Source organism: Rattus rattus, chromosome 6 (genome assembly GCF_011064425.1).
Source record: "Rattus rattus isolate New Zealand chromosome 6, Rrattus_CSIRO_v1, whole genome shotgun sequence".
Taxonomy (NCBI): Eukaryota; Metazoa; Chordata; class Mammalia; order Rodentia; family Muridae; genus Rattus; species Rattus rattus.
The window spans coordinates 59,026,085-59,049,838 of NC_046159.1; the positions used below are offsets into that span (position 1 = coordinate 59,026,085).

Here is a 23,754-nt window from a genome sequence, read left to right on the forward strand (position 1 = left end):
CTTGTAAAACGGTCCCACTCCCTACACCTCAGGCTTCTAAGACAACCTCAGGACGCACCCTTGAGCACCGGTGACCCTGCGTCAGAACAGACCCACAGTTCCCAGGCCACCATCTCCTTTTTGACGTCTCGAGATTGTGAGGACTTAGAAAAGGGGCAGGGAGTGTGGAGACAGGCCACAAAGCCTGTGAGCAATTAAGAAACTGGTGGATCAGGGAAGATTCTAGAGACGGGGGATGGAGAGAGACGCTGGGAATAGTAGTTCAAGAAAACCTTTGTAAAGAAAAAGAAATAGGCTTAGAAGAAAAAATGTCCCGTCCCCATACTTTATTTGGCAGAAGAAAAGCCTGCCAAGGAACCGTCTCCATGTCCCCAACATGCTAGTTTTTTTTTTTAAGCTTTCTTTTTTAAGCTTGGTGTTAACATAATATCCTGGTTTTAGTGATACCAAGAATATTCCAGACTTCACTAGTCTGAACCAAGGAAAAAGGCCTTGTTTACTTTTCCATTAGCATTCATTAAGTTTCAAAGAACGAGTCCCATGTTGACGTTTTCTTACTCGCATGTGACACATCTTAGCCATACTGGGACGCTCCAGTGTGCTCTGACCTTCCCACTCCCCCTTCACCCCCTCCACAGCCCTAAGAGCCCCCTGGTACTTAGTGTTCCGTGTTCTTCTCCTCCGCCTTCCACACAGGAGCGAATGCCTCTCCATCTTTCTCAGCCCGGCGTAGAGCACTTACTTCACCTTCTCTCTTTCTCTCCGACATCTGTTCTTTCTGTGTTTGCATACATGCACCCCATCTTTGTACATCCATCTCTTGGGCGGACATCTGGACTGGGTGTGTCTCCCGGAGGTCATGAACAGTACATCCATAAGCTTGGCTGTGCCCGTATCCCTGTGGCACAGTGACTGGACTCCTTCAGGGGTGACCCGGAAGTGAAATAGCTTTTGAGTTGTGTGGGGAACTTTGCACCACAGTGACTTTATCCGCTGAAGTCCCACAGCAGTGGAGAAGGGCTCCTCTTTCCCCACAGCCTGGCTGTTTTTGTCCTTTTCTTAGTGAGATGGAATCTCCCAGTGGCCTAGGGCGTTGGACATTGTTTCAGGCACGTCTTGGCCTTCAGTAGTCCTTCCTTTGTAATTGGATTTTTGTTTGTTGGTTGGATTACTTCTGTTTTTGGTTTTCTTTTCTGTACAGATTGTAGATATCAATCTCCTGTCAGGTGACTCCTTGGCCAAGGTCTTCTCCTGCTAGGCTATCTCTTCGCTCCGTTGCTTCCTTTGCTGTAAAGACTTTTAGTTTGATATAATCCCATTAGCTGGTTCTTGTTGTTATTTCCTGAGATGCTGGAGCCCCTCGTCTTGCTTATATGCTAAGGTGTTTTTACCTCTTCTAGTAACTTTAGAGTTTCGGTTATTACAAGTGAATCAGTGACCCATTTTGGGTTGATATGAATACCTGGCAGAGGTGGGGATCAAATGTCATCCTTCTACTTGTGAATGCATTTCCCAGCATCGTTTGTGATGAGACTATCTTCTGTTTCCAGTGTACTTTTAAAGACTTATTTTATTTTTAATTGTATGTATGGTGGATGTGTGTGCACATGAATGCAGGTGTCCTCAGGGCCAGAAGAGAGCACTACCTGCTGGTGAGCCAAAGTTATGGGTGATTGTGAACTGCCTGATATCAGTGTTAAGAACCAAACTCTAAACTCTTAACCAATGAGACATTTCTCCAGCCCTTCAGTATATGTTGTTGTTGTTGTTGTTATTTTTAAGACAGTCAAGATTCAGGTAGTTGTATCAGTGAGCGTTTATTTCTGAATCTTCTTGTTGTTGTAAATAAATATAAAAATAAAAACAAAAAAGTAAAAACAAAAGCGGGTGAATGTTTTCCCTCAGGGTGTTTTTCCCTGCTAGGGTTCCACACCTCAGTGCCCCTGATATCTGCTGGATATCTTGGCATAAACTCAGCCCAGCCACACACTTTCTTATACTGAGACTCTTACACAAAAGAGCATACAACTGGTGTTTTTACCCTGCTAGGGTTCCACACCTCACTGCCCCAGATATCTGCTGGATATCTTGGGCAGAAACATAGCCCAGCCACACACTTTCTTATACTGAGACTCCTACACAAAAGAACACACCACACAATAATCTTTGGTCCAATTGGTAGGATATAATTGCTCAGTTAAACACACAAAGCCCGGTACCATCCATCCCTTGCACCTTTTATTTGCCCGGTCTCCAGCTTCTCCTTCTCCCACAACGACTCCTTGCTTCTCCTCTCTCTCTCTCTTTTCTTTACTCACTCTCCCAAATATATCAACTCTTTTATGCTTTAGTTTCTCTTTCTCTTACAACGACTCCTAGCTTCTCCTCTCTCTCCATCTCCTGTCTCTTCTAACCCTTCTCAGTTCCCCATCGTTTCTCAACCTATTTTCTTTACTCACTCTCCCAAATATATCAACTCTTTTATGCTTTAGTTTCTCTTTCTCTTACAACGACTCCTAGCTTCTCCTCTCTCTCCATCTCTTGTCTCTTCTAACCCTTCTCAGTTCCCCATCTTGTCTCTAAACCGTTCCCTTCTTTCTCCTACCTTCCTACTCTTCTGCTCACTCTTTTAAACTGTACCATCCTCCCCCCCACCTGCTCAGGTTCCACTGGCTCAACTGTCAACAACTGTCCTCTCTCAACCTAACCTCTGAATCTAATCCCCCTCCTGCTCCTGACTCCTTCCTCTGCCCAAATCTAGTGCTCTTGCCTTTATTCCACAAATTCAGAGAAAACTCCAAGGCAAACCACAACATCTTCTATCGTATTCTATTGCTCTAGCTGTCTGTATTAGTCACTATGGCTCTGTAGTATAGTTTGAGGTCAATTACTGTGGTGTCCCAACATTCTCCATGCGCCTCAGGATTGTCTTAGACTCCCAGCATATTTTCTGTTTGTGTATTTTAGGATCGTATATATTTACTTTCAACCCCCAATCTAATTTTCAGAAAGTAGTCTTCTTCCCCTCACCTGCCCCTCCTCCCAGCTATTAGAAGGACCCTGAGGATGCTCAGAAAAAGACTCTTGACTTCCTGCCTCTGCTTCTGGGAACTCACGAACTGCCGATCCACAGGACGGAGCTCTGCCAGGTGGCCACTGGTACCTGCCCCATCCTGTTGGGGAGTACTGTTCTCATCCTAGCTCTTTAACTAAAGCATGGGTTACTTTTTTCTTTCTTGTCAGACAACCAAATGACACAGTTGAAACTTCGCCTTGGCGGGGGTGTATGTTGAAATATTGGAGGTGGTAGAATTACAGCACAAAGAATTCCACCCATCACAAGGGCCCACATCTGTCCTAGGGCCAGTGACCAGGCCCTCTGCAGCCTGATCTTCCTTTGCATGGCCCAAGTGAGGCTGTCTCCTCTCTTCCAGAGATCTCTGTGGTGACACCTGTTCCTCCCCAATCCATTTCACAAGACTATCTTGAATACCTGTTACGTTCTAGTCACAAGACCTACCAGACATAGCAGGGACCCAAACAGGCCTAGACCAGGAAAAGGTCAGGCTCTAAGGGTTGCTGGTACAGATGGTCTGTCAAAACCAGGAGCCCAAGGAGACCAGTGAAACTGAGGTGGGGGCAGTACAGACAGGCAGATGAAAGGTGAGGTTAGACAGGAAGGCAGCGGCCATACCTGTAGGTATCACAAAGCCACTGAGGGGAGGGTACCTCAAGTACGATGACTTGTTATAAGAGCAGGGGCAAGAATGGTATGTTTTGATCTTCATTTTAAGATTCTGGCAGCCTCCCACAGAGTGAGTGGAAGAGGAGGTGGAGGGGCAGGTGTTATACCAGAGGCCTCTGCAAGGTCAGATGGTAGTGTAGCCCCTAGTGCTGCCGGGGTGAGTGTGGATCCATTTCTAGATATTTTTGGAGGTAAACCAATAGTTTGCTGCTGAGTCAGATCCAGGTAGGCTTTCAGGTTTTGAGGCCGCCTTAGGCAGCTGGGCTCTGATGAGACAGTCTGCACCTTTTCCAAAGTTTGATTGGCACAGTGTTGAGTAGCAACCTGAGAGCGGCAACAGCGGGCACCTGTACCAGCCCCTTTCAGCATGCTACTAAAGTTTCCCACAGCCTGGTGATCTACCCTCCTCAGCCCCACCCGGGCCTCCTGCCACATCGACTTCGTGCAGGATTAATGTTTTTCATTAATGTTTCTACCCAAACAATTACTGGGACGAACAGGCAGTGTCTCATTCATTGGATCATCCATTCAAGAAAAAGCTTATCAGTGTAGCTCGTAGTAGGACGTTTAGTGACAAATCCCACACTTGCCACTGGCTAGTTGTGAGGCCTTGGACAGATTCCCTGGGCTTTTTGCGCTCGGTGTCTTTAGTTGTGGAACTGAAAAGCAGGAGTGAATTCTGTTCTCATCAAAGCCTGGCCGTGAGGAGAGAGTTCTAGTCTCTCTCTCTCTCTCTCTCTCTCTCTCTCTCTCTCTCTCTCTCTCTCTCTCTCTCACTCTCTCTGTGTGTGTGTGGGGGGGGGGGATCAGCACCTTTGACTTCCAGTCTCCAAGGGCAGAGACTCACCCTCTCTGAAGCCAAGTTTTATCTCTTGGATACAGAAACATTAGCACCCATGGCGAGGGCTTATTGGGAGATGAAATCCGCCCCTTTAAGCAGAGCTTGGTGTATTATGTTCTGTAGGAATAATGTTAGCGTCTCCCCTGACTCGAAGGGTCCCATCTTCCTAGTTTAAATTGTACATTCCCACCTCTGCCATGAAACTGAAGCAGGAGGAAGGCCATCCTGACCCCTCTCGAAGGCTTGTGGTTTACAAATGAGGCTCTCTAAGTTCCGGCCTGGTACAGTGCTGCTGCAGAGGTAGGAATGTGAATGCGGGCGTCTTACCCCCCAGAGACAGCACTTTGCAAGACTCCATGTGACCCCAATGCCACTCCAGCTCTCTCCCATCCTCTGTGCCACTTCCTCCGTCTGCCCCTGCCTTGACCAATCAGAGGAAGAGCACACAGGTGTCAGCCACTTGTGGACACGCCTGTTCACGTGGGAAGTCCGGATTCCAGGTTCTCCTTTTTACTTTGGACGCTGACTGCAGTTTCCTTCGGTGTCCTTTGCTCGGATGCCTCCTAGCCACGTCCTGGAGGTGGCCTTCTCTGGCTCCCCCTGGTTTCTTGGTGTTCATTACTCTCTGGTTCACCTAAGCCCTTTGTGCCTTCACCTGTGTGGCCATGTGTCCCATGAGGAGCAGGAACATTTTAAGAATCACTTCCGGTGTAAAAAGCAAGCTTGGGCCGTGTTGCCAAAGAGGAAAATGGAGATTCCTGTGGAAGGTTCCTCACGTTGTTGAAATCTAACTCATCCTACTCTGGATGGGGCTGAACCTGGTAGTTAGTGTAGGAGGCAGGTTTTCCTTCTGGTGGTTCTGGGGAGCCATCGGAGCAATACAGTGCATTCGTGAAAAGTAAACTGGTGCATATGGCTATCAAGGGCAAGGAGAAACACTCCCGTAAGGCTAACACGATACTTTTGGGTTTCAGGGAACAGATCCGGCAAGGCCTCGAGGAGCTCCAGAAGGTTCTGCCAGGAGGAGATACTTACATGCATGAAGGATTCGAGAGGGTAATTTTGAGACAGTTTTAAACTCTTGAGTATAACACACCATGCTGAAATATCAGTGTAGGGGTAGCTAATGACAAAACTTGTGCGTTAGGGGAAGAGAACACAGTTTTCCCCCATATGCTCACTGACAACTACATTCTAAAGGACTAAGGGAATGGCTGTTTCTCCTTCACTGACACTCACGAAGAATTCCCTAGCCCGTGCATAGATGTCACTCACAAATAGTGCCACTCATAAGTCCCCTCAATCCCCAAAGTGATTTTCGTGGCCGCCAGCCTCAGTGGCTGAGGTAGAATTTCGGTACTGTTGGCGTTAAGGGAAACCTTTCCAAGACTCTGAAAAAGATCTCCACCATGTCAGCAATCAGTTAGCCTAGCTTTGAGAGTCACTTTACCTGGACCTCAGCACTGGCATGTGGAGTGAGACCTGGGCAAGTCACATTAAAAACCAAGACAGCCCAGACTGCATGTGAACACCAGCTCCTCGGGCCTACATGCATGCTACTGGGCTGGCCAGCAGTGTTGCGTAGCTTATGGTCTAATGGCATCTTCGTATGTTTTTCAGGCCAGTGAGCAGATTTACTACGAGAACAGTCAAGGTAAGATTGTAGCACAAAGCAACATTATGAAGTGTCTTGTGTCGTATTGTTTGCTTCTGAAGGAGAATTGGTACATTTCGGAGTTCATGTGTGGCATGGTGCATAAATCCTGCACAATTCATTTATTAAAGAAAGAATATGAAGGGAAGCCTGGGAAGATGGCTTATGTCAAGTCAATTTCTACCATGCTGTGCCAGGAAACATTATACAAAAACAATTAAGATCCCTATCTGGCTGCAGCCTGCGGTTCCCAGGAATAGTTTTGCGTGGTGAATTCATTAAGTTAATAACTACTTGGATGGTTTAGTAAGAGCTTGGATTTTTGTGTCAGATTTAATGATCTTGTCTCTCTCTGAGCTCCTGCGGTTGGATCTGATATTTAGATCAAGTTTGGCTTAAAGTTCCCTTCACTTAAATATAAATGCATAAAGTATGCTTCATAAAGCCTTAGAAAGGGAAATATAACAGTTGTCATCATTTTGACTTTTATTAGTCTCTCTCATGGAGAACAGACCAATCCGTCACCCTAGTTAGTCTCTTCGGTGAGATTCCATATAACTGTGGGGACTTTCCTCCTAATACCACTTCCTGCTTGATTGTAGTTAAACTGCAACAAATAGGACAGGCCCCAGACTTGCTGAGCGAAATCAATTTTAAGTACTGTTACTGGAAGTCTAAATAATATCGGGAGCATTCCAGTAGGTTTTTCCGACAGCTGTATTACTTCTGGTCAGCTTGCAGATTCTGATAAATATTATGTCTTGGCATACTGTCGTCCAAATGTGGTACATGTGGTCAGCTCTGGCATTCGAGGAGGTCCAGTACAGACCAAGTGTGGAATGTGCCCCAGGCCTGCTGACCCTCACTGGAGCTGGCTGCAAGGACAGGCTGGTTCGGCAGCCATCTTCTCAGGCTGGCCTACCTGTCGAGATGAGGCTGGGAAACCCAGATGTCTGAGTTTTCTTCATGCTGGAGTTGTTTTCACACCCCAAAACGAGACTGGCTGTCACCATATTCATTTTCAGTGACTGGGCTCAGAAAGAGACAAAGTCTCAGGAGTGAGCAGGGTGGGTGTTCCTGGCAGTTCAGCATGAGTTACAGGGCCTTTGCTGTTTCGAGCAGGATACAGGACAGCGAGTGTCATCATTGCTCTGACGGATGGGGAGCTGCACGAGGACCTCTTCTTCTATTCGGAGAGGGAGGTGAGTAGCAGCCACTGGGTCTCAGTGAGGAAAGGGGACCCAGCATGCAGCTCAGAGCTGGACGAGGGTGAGGAGACCAGGGCCTTTCTCCAACACGACCCCGCTCTGTGTTCAGGCAAAACAAGTCGTTCTTGGTAAAAACCTGAATGAAAGTGTTTCATATGTAAGAACAATCGTAATAATTCACTTTTAAGTCAATGTGCATGCCTTGCACATGGAAAAGAGTTTCCTCCTTTCAAAAAAGGTCTACTATACCTTTATCAAAGGAGGTGTAGTATTTTAGCAGGTTAAAAAGGTCACATATGCATTTTAAACAAAAATTTACCAATTTTCTTCCCCTTTCCCTCATATTTCCTCCTAAAGCAATAGAGGAGGGAGAGCTTTCTGTGATGCATGAGAACCAGTTTGCCAGGGTAACATTTGTATTCTCAGCCCAGAAAACCAGGCTGAGCAGACACTGGATGGAAACCTAGTTCTCCCTGCTTCTCCCTCCTTTCCTTTTCTAAGGTTTTTTTTTCCACTGTATTTTAAAAAGAGTTTACTAACGTATTTGTCTATTTCCTGAGTAGCAGTCCAAAGAGGGTGCCAGATTTCCCCCACCCCCGACCCCGCCACCGAATTAGAGTTATGGGTGGTTATGTGAGTGAGGGCGCCTTCAGAGGCCAGAGACTTCAAATCCCCTCAGAGCTGGAGTCCCGGATGGTTGTGAGTCATCTGATGTGGGTGCTGGGAGTCAATCCGGGGTCCTCTGAAGGAGCACTGTACGCTCTTAGCTGCCGAGCCACCTCTCCAGCTCTCTCACCGCCATTTCTTTATGCTCACAAACATTACTCCCCAAGAGGACTCTCCCAAGTTCCTCTCCCCAGGAACTACTGGCAGTTGATAGCTATTTGGAGAGAGGGTCATTTCTTTTCAGAGGTATGGTCACTGGTAGGTGGCCTATATATCCCAGTGAATGAGACCACAGATGTATTGAGTCTCACTACAAACATGGCCTCTCTCAGACCCAGGTAGAAATTCACACAGAAGAAAAAAAGGATATGGGGGGGGGGTTGGAGCAGACAGTGGAAGACATTAATGGCAGCGGTCCAATTCCCTGAGGCTTTTGACCACTGTTTAGTTTGAATCGAACTCCATCCACAAATGTGAAGTAGTGTGTTTGCTCATTCTGAGCTTGCACTGGCTACGCTGTAGAGACACACAGGACAGCAAAGCAGCGTTGCTGGGCTCTACCGTGAAATGCTTTCCTTGTTTCCTTCTCCCACGAGCACACGCCTGGCATGGGAAACACAAACTCCCATGACAGACGCCCTAAGCATCTGAGTAGCGATACGTTTCTGTATGCTAAACTTAAAACTATGTGGTGGGATGGGAAGCGCTTATTTAGGCATCAAATAACTGTCAGATCAAGTCAAAAAGCCCTAATAAGGAGAGAACCGAAATCGAACAAATGATGAGTGTGCGGGGTGGAAAGCAGACGTTAGCTGGGAGCAATTTTAGGTTGACGGCACATAAAGACTTGGAAAGAGATCGGTGGGCTGATGCCAACAGAGGGAAGGTTCCCAGGGACGACAGAAAGAGCACCAGCCCTCCCCTTCTCCGTTTCGCCCCACAAAGCTCAGCTAGAGGAGAAGAGTCCCAGAGCTGATATAGATGATGTTGGCATGACTGTGTCTCAAGGCTCATTTCCTTCTGAATGCCAGCAGGAACTATTTCCAGCAGAAAGAAGAGAAGACATGCTCTGTCCCTTCTAGAAGTCAGTGTGAGAAACAAGTGGGTCGGGCTTCTCACAAAGGGAGAAATTATAACCCAACCCGGTTATATATCGGGCAGTGGATCCCCATGTTCACCATCTGCTGAGCACTGACTCCATGTGTTCCTGTGCTCTACCCTGAACACAGGAAATCTGGGAAACAAATGCCAAAGCAAATCAAAGTACCTTTAATAAATCAAATACAACACTAAGCCAAAGCCTGGATGTTTTCCAGTATGTCGCCAAGTCAATGATTAATGTCGAGACGATCCTGCCTCCTGCTCAGATGTGAACTTACCGTTAAACCACTTCACTCTGTGGCTGCGAGAAAGGCCTGGTTCACAGACGATGCTGACCGTAGATGCATCACAATATCCGTGAGCTCTGCGCGGATGACCACAGTTAATTCCCCAGGCATTTTACTGAGCGAAGCCAAGCATCCGAACAGGGGTATCGGGTGCCAACAACCACATTCATTTGTAATACTGTGTGGCCATCCCTACCAGGAAAAACAGTGCATGCCAATAAAACTCACTTCAGCCTGGATGCGTGATGTGATTTATCTGCCCCAGTCACTCCGGCATCTTCCAGCGCTGTCCCTCAAGTCAACTTTTGCAGGGGACGCCCTAAAGTGACCACTGCCCTCTGATCCACACCGTGGAATACAGGCTCCTTGGGATCTGGCTTACTCCTTTCCTGTGCCACCTGCCACACAGTAGGTGCTCAGGAAACACCCCATGGTTGGTGGCAAGACCAAGGAAAATTTTAGGAAATTTTAGGAAAATCAAGAGAAGGCCTGCTTCTTTGATTCCCTTTAATACCCGTTGTCTCTTTGACACAGGCTAACAGATCCCGAGACCTTGGCGCGATCGTCTACTGCGTTGGCGTGAAGGATTTCAATGAGACTCAGGTATGAGCCTGGGTCTCCTGTTTGGAGATGTGCTGTTTGGGAGAGGAGAACACAGAGCAGCCAGCACAGCGGGGCACCTGCAGAATACACAGCCCTCAAGTAGGATGCTTCTCTAGGAAGCTGGCAAGAAGACACTTCTGGCTGTGTGAAGAATTAGGCACCTTCTGAGGTTTCTGGGGTCTTAACACAGACCACCCAGGCCAGGGCACACTTCTCTTGTTCAACTTTCCAGGTACCATTAAGTCACCAAGGTGTTAACACAGCTCTCAATTAACTTAGAACACTCTCTAAAAACTTTAATTTGGCAAGTACGACTTGCTTTTTCAAGTGACAGATGACCTTTGCTCATTAAAAGTGGAATGCATTTTCAACACCAATGTGTAAGAATAGCTGGAGGTGTGTGCCCAGATAAAGGAAACTGCTAACATCCTGAGTAAGAGCTCATCCCTGTGGCCCCGTACAGTGACACCATCCTCAGTGGGTACGAAGTAACATAGGATTACAAAGCGATGAGAATACTCCTGCCCACTTTTAGGAAAAACAAACACGTATCTGCATTTAACACGTCTATACATATCCACTGTCAGTAAGGCTTAACTACAAATGCATAAGTAGAGGTCAGTTTTGAACAGGCCTTGTTTGTTCCTTCATTTTAACTCTTGTAGTTCCCTAAAATTTTTTAAGAAATGGTGTGTTACTTTTGCAATCAGTAACAACAACAAAAAAACAAATGTAAAACTGACATGGCCGCTACAGTCCCAGAGCCATGAACATTGGGAGTCCCCGGTCAGCTGTTCCTTATCCTCCGTCTCCTGCTTCATGGACCCAATGAAGCAATGGGCCTGTCCCTGGTGGCAGTTGGTGTGAAAGGTGTGGGACCCCTCTCATCAGCCTGGTGTAACAACAAGGGCCTCAATTTGGTTCTGAAGTTGCTCTAAGAGGCCTGGTGTCTGTTTGACTCGGATAAATTAACCCGCAGATATTTGAGTGAGAAAAAGTCAGTGGCCCTCAAATCTACAAATGGCATCACGCCAAGTTGTGTGTTCATCCTACTAGACAGTCTTACCTCTGCTCCCAAGTGTTGTGTTTTATATGAAAGAAAGAAAGAAAGAAAGAAAGAAAGAAAGAAAGAAAGAAAGAAAGAAAGAAAGAGGATATGTTTCGTAGAGGCGTGGTATGGTGAGGTTATGGGGTGCCTCTGTGAGCCCATGTTGAGGCATCCCTTAGAGTTTATTTAGAGCATGAGAAGGGGAGTTGAGGAGGGAGTAGAGACAGAGACAGGGCGGGGAGGGGGAACCAGAGGGAAAGAGAGAGAAGAGGCCAACCAGGAACACATGGAGAGAGAGGTGGGAGGAGAATGGGACAAGAAGGGAGAGAAAGTAAGAGGGTGAGGAGGGGGCAAGCAGCCCCTTTTATAGTGAGTCAAGCATACCTGGCTGTTGCCAGGTAACTGTGGGGCAGAACCTAGAAGAAATGCTAACAGGAAGAAAGAAAAGATTCAAACAAGTGTAGAAGCTGGGACCTCCCTCAGCCCACTCCAGGGGTCCCTGGTAAGCTCCTTACTGCCTGAGGGCAGCTGAACCTGCTGGGGGCTCCAGGTTCCTCTGGGTTCAGAACACTGGTGTTTACTCCGGGTCCCTCCCACCCCATCCCCCACCCCCGCCCCCTGCAACGCATAGTAACTTTCCTGAGTCTTCCAAGTCTATGCCTGACACATCTCTGCACCTGTCTGTGTGTCTGTCCTCAGTTGGCTCGGATCGCAGACAGTAAGGACCACGTCTTTCCTGTGAATGACGGCTTCCAGGCTCTCCAAGGCATCATCCACTCGGTGAGTATAGGCTTCTTCCAAAAGGCTGATCTGCAGTTAAGAACAACCTCTCTCTCTCCCTCCCTCAGAACACCCCCCCACCCCACACTCCGCTGTTTTTCTGCTTGAGAGAACATTCCTTCACATATCTTTGCGTCTACTATGTCCTAAGTCTGCCTTCAGCCTTTCAATCATGTTTCTTTTCTTCCTCCGTGCCAACTCTATCCTACAAGTTAAAGAGAACCCCTACCTGGTAGCAAGCCAAACCCCAGGCAGCCTCTGTTCTCAGAGTCTGCACTTGACTGACTCCCAGCCTACCCCAGCCATGACTAAACATAGCTACCCACAAGCCAAGACACCACCTTTTTTTGTAAAAAGCACCTAACTAATAAGTTATAAGTTAAATAATTACAAAGTAAAAAAAAAAATCAGGCAGGAGTTACACTTGCTGGACAAGTCAGCCCTGAGATCATTTCTAAGACGCTCCACTGTCGTCAGCCAAGGTAGATCCCGAAACCCAGGCACCTGGAATGCCTTAGAATGTTATAAGCAGAGGTTTTTGGAATTTTGAAAACAAGGCTTACTTCGTGCTGGGAGTACCTGTCTTAAGTATGTTCACACTTACTTCACTGAAAAGTAGAAAGAATTGGGAAAACAGAAGATTAGGAGATCCAGTTGTTAGTTCAGGAGGGGGAACTTTCTACATTAAAGGATGTTTGGACAGGCCAACCATGGGTGAAGGTGGGCACTGCCGAACAGGACTACCCGAGTTCAGCCCCCAGAGAACCCACATGATGGGTTCTCCTCTAACTGTCCTCTCGACTCTGTGTGCATGTATAAAACTTCCTGGGGTTAATGTGGCATTCTTGGTAACCTAAGAACCAGAACTCAAGTACCGTGAGAGACAGCCACCTCCTTCAGAATGTTCCCAGCAGGATTTGAACCGCTCCTAGATCCTGTGGAAGCTGTGTAGGGAGGGGGCGCTTCCTGAGAAACTGGGCTGACAGGATTGCCGAAAGACCCTGAAGGAGGTGGGTGGAGAACAGCGGGGTTTATCCAGGGGTGGCAATGGCAGTGAGTGGCTTGGAGGTAATGGAGGATAAGCCAAGACGTTGTCCTGGAACAAACTGGCAAAAGCATGAAAGCGCTCTAACGGCACCTACAGGCAGTGGGTGGCACACTGAAGCACCTGTTCTCATCTTACCTAAAATTAGCATGTAATCGTTGTATATTTCCAGGGTCTGATGTGATACAGCCAGCTCTATTTTCTGACTTCTAACCAAGCCCAACCCTGCTTAGCTTCTGAGATCACAGGAGGGCAGGCAAACCCAGCATGCAACAGCTGTAGCCCGTGTGATAGCACAAGACATTTACATGACATTCACTGAGCAAACCAGGGTAATCGGCATCCCCGTTGCCATGTCAACTTTGTTGTGTGCGTTAGGAGTCTTTGAGCTCTTCTAAGCCATGTACACAGGAGTTTAGAGACCCCAGAGATGGTGACCCAATCACAGACCCACACCAGGACAGCTTCTGAACAGGGCCAGGTTCTTTTCTCTGTGGAAGCCCCCAGGAGTCTCATGCCAGGGTCCCTCATTAGTCAGCTCCTACACAAACGGTCGGCATTTCTATCTGTGTGAATCTGCCCGGGATGTTTCAACATTAACGACTCAAGCTCAATGTGAGCCGGGATGTTTGTGAAACTACTCCCCGCCCCCAACTGAAATAACTCCAAGGATGCATTACAAGTCCTAGCAGGACAGCATCCCCCAGAAGGAAGAAAAGTAATTGCAGACTTCGGTCTCCAGACTTTAACTGAATGGTGGCATTCTTATGAGCTTTTATCTGGGAGTTACATGGGTTTTGATCCTCCCAGGACTGGGAACCCGTGTTTATGGTGGTTGTTAACTGGTTTGCTTGGACAGAGAAAGAGACGAGCCTGGTAGGGCTCATCCTTCTCAAGTCAGACAGAGATAATTATGGCCTCAGAGATGGCTGGCTGCTTCTAAGAGGTGGGTTCCGTTTCCCTTCCAATATCAGAAACAAAAGCCATCATTCCCCCCACTTGAGGCGCCCGCTCCTGCCCCTTCCTGACGCCGCCCTGTGACTGGTTATCTTCTTGTAATAAAGTAGGACTGGACTTAATTATCTAAACTAAGATTGCCGAGCAGATTCCAATGACTCAAGCAGGTCACAGAGGTTTCTGCATTCATGAGCCTCAAACAAAAGTGCAAGGGCTAATACTGATTTACCGATCAAATGATCACTGGGAGGCCGGGGAGGCGGCTCACAATTGCTTGTCCTGCATTTGTGAGGCCCTGGGCTCTGTCCCCAGCGTTACCCGCCATCAAAAAGAGAAAAGAGAGTGTTGATTGGAAGCCTCTTGTTGTTCTTGCTGTAGACACCGATCATTCAGTTATCAGGGAGGCAGGAAGTGACCCTGCCCCAGTAAATCAGAAAGTCTGTGGGAGATGCCCACAAAAAGCAAATAATATATGAAAAGTTGGTATAAAGAAGTAGCATGTGCCTCAGGTGAATACTGAAGGGGACAGCAGTGACCAGGCTCCTTTTAGAAGGTAACCTAGAAGCCGAAATGTGGCTGTCCCTGAAGTGCAGGCTTGACACTGCAGAGCACTGAGACAGTGCCTGGTAAAATGAATGAACCTCGTGCAAGGCACAGCTTGGCACATGAGGAGGAGAAACAGGCTGCATTGAAGGCCTCAATGTTTGCTCTAAGACAGCCCTGTACGTAGTCTGGGAATAGAGCGGCCATCCCCACGTCTTAGAAAAGGAAGCCATGGTGGCTGGCATCTTACCCACAAGCCCCTGGAAGATGAGTAATTACTTAGAACCAGTCGTGACAAGGTTCGAGCCTATGTGAGGAAGAAGAGGCACTGGCTATTGAGCCTCCTGGGGAGGGAAAGGCTGCACAGCTGCTCTCTGAAGAAGCCTCTATTCTCTGAGATACAGGCCAGGCCAGGATCTGCCGGGGAACTAGAGATCAGCAGTGTCTGTGGAACCCTCCTTCTCCATCTGGGGAGTAGAAGCAGAGAGTAGAGGCTGTATGGTCAGGAGCTCGTCGCTCAGGGGACAGTCATTCTGGGTCCTTCCCCATCCCATGCCTGTTTTGACCATTTCAACATCCCTTAAGTCTACCCCTCCCAATTCTAACAGGAACAACTTACCTGCCAGAGTTACAACTGTTGGGGACAAAGAGGTCAGAAAGAAGCCAGCAGTTGCAGTAAACTTACTTTAGCAAATGTCCCTTTGCCCTGTTTCATATTATTCCGTTTTAAAACCCCATCGCTGCCACACAGTTTGTATTTTGTTGGCATTTGCTGGTGAGGAAACTGATGCCCAGGTAACAGTCCCATGAGTGCAGAGCTCTGGGGGTAGGGGGAGCCCACAGTTCTTCCTCTCTCTGGGTTTTTGAGGGGAAAAAAAAATAAAAGGCACTCTGTGCAGTCACTGGGCTGAGAATGCCATCAACCCCTCCCCAGAACCATTCAATAAACTGGGCACTGTGTGGTTGACGAGGTTTGGTAAACTGACCAGGACCATACATGGCAGCAAGTACGGTTCAGGAGATGCCGCCGGTGAGCACTCGGGAGAACGGCCCCCAAGCCAGAAACAGCCACGTTTCAGAGAGGGAGACTCCAAAGACCAATACAGGAGCTGCCTTCACACAGCTGCCTCACATGGTTACAACAAAGGCGACAGAGTCCAATGCCCCAGTCTCGGAGCACCCTGCCCGGGTGGGGAGTCCTTCACCTCTAACCACTCAGGTAAAAGGAGGCCTTCCACAGCTTAGCTGGTGCTCAGTGGCTTGTGAGGAAAGGACAGTTTGTCAGTTAGACTCGGACTTCATGGTCCTTTGGGTAGGCATCCCTCCTAAGCTATTACTTCTTCCAACCGAGATTAAGACGGGCATGGCTCTGTGTAGGTTCTGAGGTCAGGCATAGTTGAGGTCAGGAGAGTATGGTGGAAGATGTAAGTAAGCTATTACTTCTTTTCCATGTGTTTACAAGTCTCAAGGTAATAAAACCCTCACATCCTGACCATGGCAGAGGAGGCCATTCACCCCACCCCACCCCCACCCTCCACCTCACACCTCACCCACACCCCCTCACCCCACCCCACCCCCACACCCCACCCCACCCCACCCCACCCCCACCCCACCCCCACCCCCACCCCACCCCCTCCCTACCTCCACCCCCCCATACCCCACACCGCCCTCCACACCTCCACCTCCACCTCCCACCCCCACCTCACACCTCACCCTCACACCTCACCTCACACCCCAAATCCCACCCCACCCCCCCCCATCCCCACCCTCACACTTCCCCTCCACCTCCCCTCCCCTCCACCCACCCTCACACCTCACACCCACACCTCCCCCCCTCCACCTCACCCCCCTCCCCCACCTCCCACCCCACCCTCACCCCCACCCCACCCCCCCCCCTCCCCTCCCACCCCCACCTCACCTCCCCCCACACCTCCCCCCCACCCCCCCTCCACCTCACACCCCATACCCCACCCCCACCTCCCACCTCCCCCCCCCCTCACCTCCCCTCCCCACACCCCACCCCTCCCCTCCACCCCACATCTCACCTCCCCCTCCCCCCCCCACCCACCCCCCCTCCCCCCTCCCACCTCCCACCCCAAATCCCACCCCCACCCCCCACCCCACCCCATCCCCTCCCTTCCCCTCCCCTCCCACCTCCCCCCACCCCCACACCCCCCCTCCACCCCCACCCCACCTCCCACCTCCCCCTCCCACCTCCACACCTCATCCCCCACCCCCCCCCACCTCACACCCCACCCCACACCCCCACCTCCCCTCACCCCCACACCCCTCCCCCCCCCCCCACCCCCACCCCCACACCCCCCCCCTCCCCCCCCCCACCCCCCCCCACCCCCCACCCCCACACCCCACCCCCACCTACCCCACCTCCCACCCCCCACCTCACACCTCCACCCCACCCCCACACCTCCACCCTCCCACCCCACCTCCCCTCACCCCACCCCTCACCCCACCCCCATACCTCCACCTCACACCCCATACCCCCCCCCACACCTCCCACCTCCACCTCCCCCCCCACACCACCCCCACACCTCACCCCTCCCACCCCATCTCCCATCCCCTCCCACCCCACATCCCCCTCCCCTCCCACCCCACCTCCCCTCCCTCCACCTCCACCTCACACCTAGGCAGGACTCACCCACCCTCTCAGAACCCTCGCAGTATTCCCACTTGCTACTTCAGAATATGGGAATAAATTTTGAAGAAAGTGGCCGCTCCTTTTGCCTTCTCTCATCGTTGGGAATTTCCACTGGCCACCACTAGAATTTACCCCCAACTGTCCAGCGAAACCGCGACACAACGATCCGGCCATGCTCCTGGGCCTTCCTTTGCCTCTTCAAAAGTGCTCTGGGCAATGGCTCCAGACAAACCCATGAAAGCTGGATCCAGAGAACTGAAACGGGTTGGCAGCTTTGATTCTTGACACTTGTCCCCAACTGTCCCTACTTACTGCAGTCGAGGGCAGTGTCTGGAACCAGGAGCAGGCTATGGGAAGGGGAGCCCAGCTACTGGCTCCTTGCCATCGCTCCTCAGAGGCTGCATCCCTGCAGATGTTTCAGGGGATGCCTGGCTTCCTGTTCATTGGAACATGAGTCAGCACAGACAGCCTCTGTGTTTGGTCAACAGTAAATGGATGTTGAGCAAACGCTGGCTGGAGCCTCCTCTTAGGAAATCTGTAGGATCAGCAAACCGGGGACAGATCTGCCCCATAAATATATTTAAATTGATTTTGTTTCCTGTGCTGATTTCTCCCTTCTGTTCATAGGAGGAGATAAAACCCCCAAATCTAGCCTGGACCCTAGCAAACTAAGACAAAAGGCAGTGCCTTAGTCTTCCAGGCTTGGCTCTTACCAATCTTGCAGGTCCCCAACCAGGAACTGCTAAAGGTTTCTCTCAGTCAGAGCCCACCGCACAGCCCTGCTCTACGGAGCTAAAACCTCTTTCCAGCACGCCAGCGAGCATCTCCATCTCGGCGGCAGTCGTCTTTCTTTCCACCAGCTCATTTCTCATCTTCAGAACCACTTCCTGCCTAGGGCTCCATCCAGCTCCTCCTGCCAACTGCAGCATGAGCCCTTCCCTCCCAGAACCCCAGCTGCAGCTGCTCTCCCCTCCCAGAACCCCAGTTGCAGCTGCTCTCCCCTCCCAGAACCCCAGCTGCAGCTGCTCTCCCCTCCCAGAACCCCAGTTGCAGCTGCTCTCCCCTCCCAGAACCCCAGTTGCAGCTGCTCTCCCCTCCCAGAACCCCAGGTGCAGCTGCTCTCCCCTCCCAGAACCCCAGGTGCAGCTGCTCTCCTCCCAGAACCCCAGGTGCAGCTGCTCTCCTCCCAGAACCCCCAGGTGCAGCTGCTCTCCCTCCCAGAACCCCAGGTGCAGCTGCTCTCCCCTCCCAGAACCCCAGGTGCAGCTGCTCTCCCCTCCCAGAACCCCAGGTGCAGCTGCTCTCCCCTCCCAGAACCCCAGGTGCAGCTGCTCTCCCCTCCCAGAACCCCAGGTGCAGCTGCTCTCCCCTCCCAGAACCCCAGTTGCAGTCATTCTGAGAACCTCTCTTGCATGACTTCCTTATCACAGCCAACTCTCTCCCTCCACAGATGCTAAGTTGTGCAACCCCAGAGGCTGCCCATCTGCCCTGTTGCTGGCACCGCGTCTTACATTTTTACCCATTACGCTGCTGCCCAGTTGAGTGTGCAGCCTTCGTGACCCATGGAGACCCACATTGAACACCAGATGGGCATTTTGTGGCTGAGCAGAGTACTCTCGGCCCTTCCCCTACCCTCTCTTCCAATATTGCAGCTCTGAGAGACAAGGAATGGCGTTCCCGGCTCTGTTCATACTGGCAGGCTGGAATACGGGATAAAAATAGAATCAAACTGTAGATGCTGGAGTAGAGCAGAGAGTCTTTTCTAAGAGAAATCACTCGCCTCAGCCACCATTTGACTGCACTGAGGCTTTGCAGACATTGGAGCCAAGCATTTCTCCTGCTATTGTTCTCATTCTATTTTTTTGTTTTTAATCTTTATTAACTTGAGTATTTCTTATTTACATTTCGATTGTTATTCCCCTTCCCGGTTTCCGGGCCAACATCCCCCTAGCCCCTCCCCTCCCCTTCTATATGGGCTTCCCCTCCCCATCCTCCCCCCCTTACCACCCTCCCTCCAACAATCACGTTCACTGGGGGTTCAGTCTTGGCAGAACCAAGGGCTTCCCCTTCCACTGGTGCTCTTACTAGGCTATTCATTGCTACCTATGCGGTTGGAGCCCAGGGTCAGGAATGGATACAGAAAATGTGGTACATCTACACAATGGAATATTATTCATTCTACTTTTAAAGGCCCCAAGTCACACAGATTTCCACAGCTGCAGAGGCTGCAGGAGCTGCCTCAGCAAGTCACAGCTCCTGCCCTGGCCTCTGCAGCTCTCTGCTCTCTCTAGGAAACAGCAGCTGTGATTTCATAGAAAAATGGTTCCTGAGAAGTAAGCTTGGTGTGCTGGTGGGGTGCTCCGTGGGGATGGGGGAGGTCGAACAGATCCTGCCTGCTGAGCACGTTGGGATCCAGTGGTCCCAGCTACCTGAGCTTTCCCCGGGAAACATGGTAAGAACAGGGTTTATTGGGAAAGCAAACAGTGTCCTCAGACTCCCATCGGGCATGCAAGTTACAAAGAATGACAGCAGAGACCACAGGGGACATAGTTAGAGAGAGTTGTGAGCTGCCATGTGGGCACTGGGCACTGAACCCAGGTCCTCTAGAAGGGAATCCAGTGCTCTTCACTGCTGAGCCGTCTCCCCAGCCCCTCAGGGCCTCTGTTTAGGCTTTCATGGACTCTCTCTCTCTCCTCCCTCCCTCCCTCCCTCCCTCTCTCTCTCTCTCCTCTCTCTCTCTCTCTCTCTCTCTCTCTCTCTCTCTCTCACTCACACACACACACACACACACACACACACACACATATTTTTAAAACTTAAAATACCTCCACACATTGGCAGGAAAATTGTATTAATTTGGGTTTAAAACAATGCTAAATGTGAGGTCAGAAGTATGTGTGCTTAGACACCGCCTCCACCCTGGGGACACCACCCTGGGGACTGCAGCGTGGGCAGAATCACCTGCTGTTGAATGAGGTCGTCCCTCAGCATCCACTGCCAGCATTGCTAAGGCACATTTCTTGATGGTGAACTTCTGTGAGACACACTTGCTGCCTGGTGCCCAGGGAGTTAACTGACTGTGGGTTAACGTCTGCCCGGTTCTGTCTTCAAGACAAAAACCTTGTAGTTTTCCTTGATCTCACTCTCCCTCCCCTCGGTTAGGTTATCAGAAGGCAGCTATAGAGAAATAGAAGGCAGAAAGAGACGCTTGGTCTGACCTCAGCTGGGACCCTGTTTATTCACAGAGAGAGGGGAAACTCTGTCACCCTTTGTGTGTGACAGACAAAATGTCTACAGGGAAAGATGGGCTGCAGGCCCATATGGGGTGGGCCCAACTTTGTAGTCCATAAGGGAAGCTGGGAAGTGTAGTCTATCAGCAGCAAATGGTCCATTTCCAATCCAATATAAATGTGGTCACCCAAGTCTAATTGATTTTACAAACTTAATATCTCCGTTATTTCATTTAGCTCCACACAGCCCTCCCCAGTCAGTGATCTCACAGCATTACACAATACAGAAAGCGGAGAGTCTGATATTTCCTAATCTGCCCAGGTTCACAGGGCCTGGAAGAGATGAGGCTTAGAGCTCAGCAAGAAGCCACAAAGAACCTACATCTACTTCCATGTCCCAAGTCCGGGCTCTTGACACAGCTGTGCTGTCGAGGCTGCCTAAGGCCAGGCCCTGTGCTGTGCTCTGCCTGCCTGACTAGACTCCATCCTCCCAGCCATGAGAGATTATCCAGCTCTCCCAGGGCCACACTGGTGGCCACATTAACCCCAGCATTTCTAGAGTCCTCACTATTGGTATGTTTTATAAAACTTGATACAATAGGTGCCTTAGCAGGTGGGCCCATGCTGGGGCATCTGCTTGAGGTAGCAACCATATGACAGCCTTAGTAGTAAAGGAAGTTTACTTGGGACCTGGGAATGAGATCTGGAGAAGGGAGTAGAAGCAGATAAAGAAAGGGACAGAAAGAAAGAGGAGACAGAAAGAGGGGAAGAGGCTGACTGGGAACCCATGGGGAGAGAAGAAGAAGAGGGAGAAGGAAAGAACTGTAATAGTCCTATTATATGCCCGGCTCCTGGCTCATACCTGGCCGTTGCTAGGTAACTGTTGGGCAGAGCCTAGAGGGAATGCTAACAACTATTACTCACCATTTTAAACTGCTTTCCAAGATTGGGATTCAGAAAGTTCAAAGAATCATCAAGGATCATGGGCCAAAACCTAACTCCTCACGTAAGATTATCAAAAACACATAGTGACGTGGGCCCCATCTCTACTCCAGAGCCATGGTCCCTCCCCTCACCTCTGTCCATCCAGTGTTTCAGCTGAGGTGATTTCTCAGTGTACGTGTAAGCAACGAAACCACCAAACTGGGCTGCTCCGTGGGGGAAAGGAAGGCTGATTGCAAACGTGATAGGTGCATGTCTGTCTAGTGGTAGAGAAGGAGTCGTCAGAGGCATCTAGAGAAGTCTGTACTGCCATGGTTACCTCTTGGGAACGGAGAGAGAGAGGAGCCGACGGGGAATGCCAGGGATATCTTTCAGGAGCAGGGAGAAGAAGGGAGCAGGGAAAACCTTGTGAAAGGTTATGAAGAAATGGCTGGGAAGCCTATACACTAGAACTGCCTAGGAGCTGGCACAGTGGAGGAGAGCCAGGAAGCTAGCTGGGGGCCTTTAGTATGCAAAACAGGTCCATGTTCTAGGGACCCTATGCCCACTCATCCAGGTAAGAAGGGGTAAAGAAAGTGGCTCCTGGCAGAAACCCGTTTCCTGGTTTCCCAGAAGTGCTGCGTGTGACCGCCAACAATCCTTGTTGTGTTTCAGCCTGAGCTGAGCCCAAACTGTCACAGTTAGTGTCACTGCCACTTTGGGGGAATTTGGACCTAACGGTATGTCCATATCTCCTCCATAGCTACCCTGCCTGTGCCGGGGAGGGACCCTCTAGCTCCTGCCTGGAGACTCTCCAGTCTCTAAACGGATCTGCTCTTGGCCGCCATTCAGGCAGACTGATGACAGTATAGTCTGGGCTGCTGATAACCAAGGGGTCGCCCCACCCCAAAGACCACCCATACCATTAAGACTTCCCTACCTTTTGAAACCAGACATTTCAATCTAGCAGGAGCTATAGTCCCAGACAAATCCTGCCTCTCCCCCCTCCCCCTGCTGATGAATTTTACTCTACAGGAAGTTATGGTCTCGATCAGATGTTTTAAATTAAGGTTGGGAAAGCCATGTTTTTACTTGATTGAATCACAGCCCTTGGCTGACATTTTCTGGCCCTTTATACACTCTTTACAGTTGTCAGCTAATTGTGGACACTTCGAGAACAGAAGACAGCGTGTGTTTATTATGACAGACCCCGTTGCTGTGTCTGTAGTTAAAACGTCACCAGAACGTCTTTCACCAAATCCCAGCCTCACGTCAGGATTGGGTCAGAGATGTCAGTGAAACTCGGGAACTTACATGGGCCGACATGTCATGTGCTTGTTTTGGGAAATGGAAAAAAGGCAGACCCAATAGCTCAGCTTGTGCTGTTTTGAAATCCACACTTGTGGATGATTAACTGATTGAGGAGACTTTCTGGAGGAAATCTGAGAAATTTTTCCAAAACATCCAAACGCAGCCCTGTGCTGTTCGGATGCTGCCGTCTGCTGAGGTGTCCCTCCGAATTCGTCCCATCTCTTTAGATGTGGTTTGCTTGGAGGCCTGTCCCTAAGAACACGTAAAGGGACCCATGAGGCCTGAGAGCCAACAAGAAGTCTGTGGTGGGGGAGGGTAGTCATCCTTCCTCTGGAGGTAGGTGCCACCTGAGGAAGACAGTGTCTTGTCCTTGGATGCTCCTGGCGGCCTAAGCTAGATGAATGAGGATGCATGGAGAAGCCACATGCCGCTTCCTCAGATGTTTCCTTGGGGTTTTCCCCGCTGTCAAGTCAGACCGGTGATGTAGGGAGATTCAGAGCTCTGAGCAGATATGCAGAGACTTCTGATGCCAATAAAGATGCACAAGAGAGAGATGTGACATCCAGAACATTCCATGGTCACTGCTGTCGGGACAGGGGCTGGCAGGAGTGAGACACTGGGGCCACACCTGGGTGGGGTGAGGAAGGTATCAGATTAACCTAAAGCTGGGGGACCACCACCCAAGCGCAGAGTCAGGATGAAGCTAAAAACAAGTAGGACCATGAGAAGACAGATTACAAAGATTCCATAAGGCTGTACACAGAAGAGCCAAATAAATAAATAAATGTGCATTTTTTAAACTAAGGGTTGGGAAATGGCTTATTTGGAAAAGTGCTTGCCTTCCAAGCCTGAAGACCTGAGTTGTAGCCCAAGTACACAAGTTATTTAAAAAACAAAACAAAACTGGTAAATAATCTCAGCCCTAAGGAGACAGACACAAGAAGAATGCTGGGAACTAGCCAGCCAGTCTAGGTGAGAAATTCAAAAAACAAGGTGGCAGGAAAAATGATACCCAGTGTGGTCCTTTGTCCTTCACACACACACACACACACACACACACACACACACACACACACACACACGCATACATTCACACACACACACACGCATACATTCACACACATACACACACATACACACACATACACACACATACAC

The 23,754-nt window shown here is 49.9% G+C and overlaps 1 protein-coding gene across 1 annotated transcript in view; it reads left to right on the forward strand.

The window, feature by feature from the left end:
- Nucleotides 1-23,754, forward strand: part of Antxr1 (ANTXR cell adhesion molecule 1) — a 194,949-nt gene that overhangs the window by 43,054 nt on the left and 128,141 nt on the right. Inside the window, exons 4-8 of the mRNA XM_032906154.1 lie at nucleotides 5,561-5,642; nucleotides 6,207-6,240; nucleotides 7,363-7,442; nucleotides 10,037-10,105; nucleotides 11,853-11,933. Of these exons, the coding sequence (XP_032762045.1) occupies nucleotides 5,561-5,642; nucleotides 6,207-6,240; nucleotides 7,363-7,442; nucleotides 10,037-10,105; nucleotides 11,853-11,933 (346 nt within the window). The remainder of the gene's footprint in view (nucleotides 1-5,560; nucleotides 5,643-6,206; nucleotides 6,241-7,362; nucleotides 7,443-10,036; nucleotides 10,106-11,852; nucleotides 11,934-23,754) is intronic.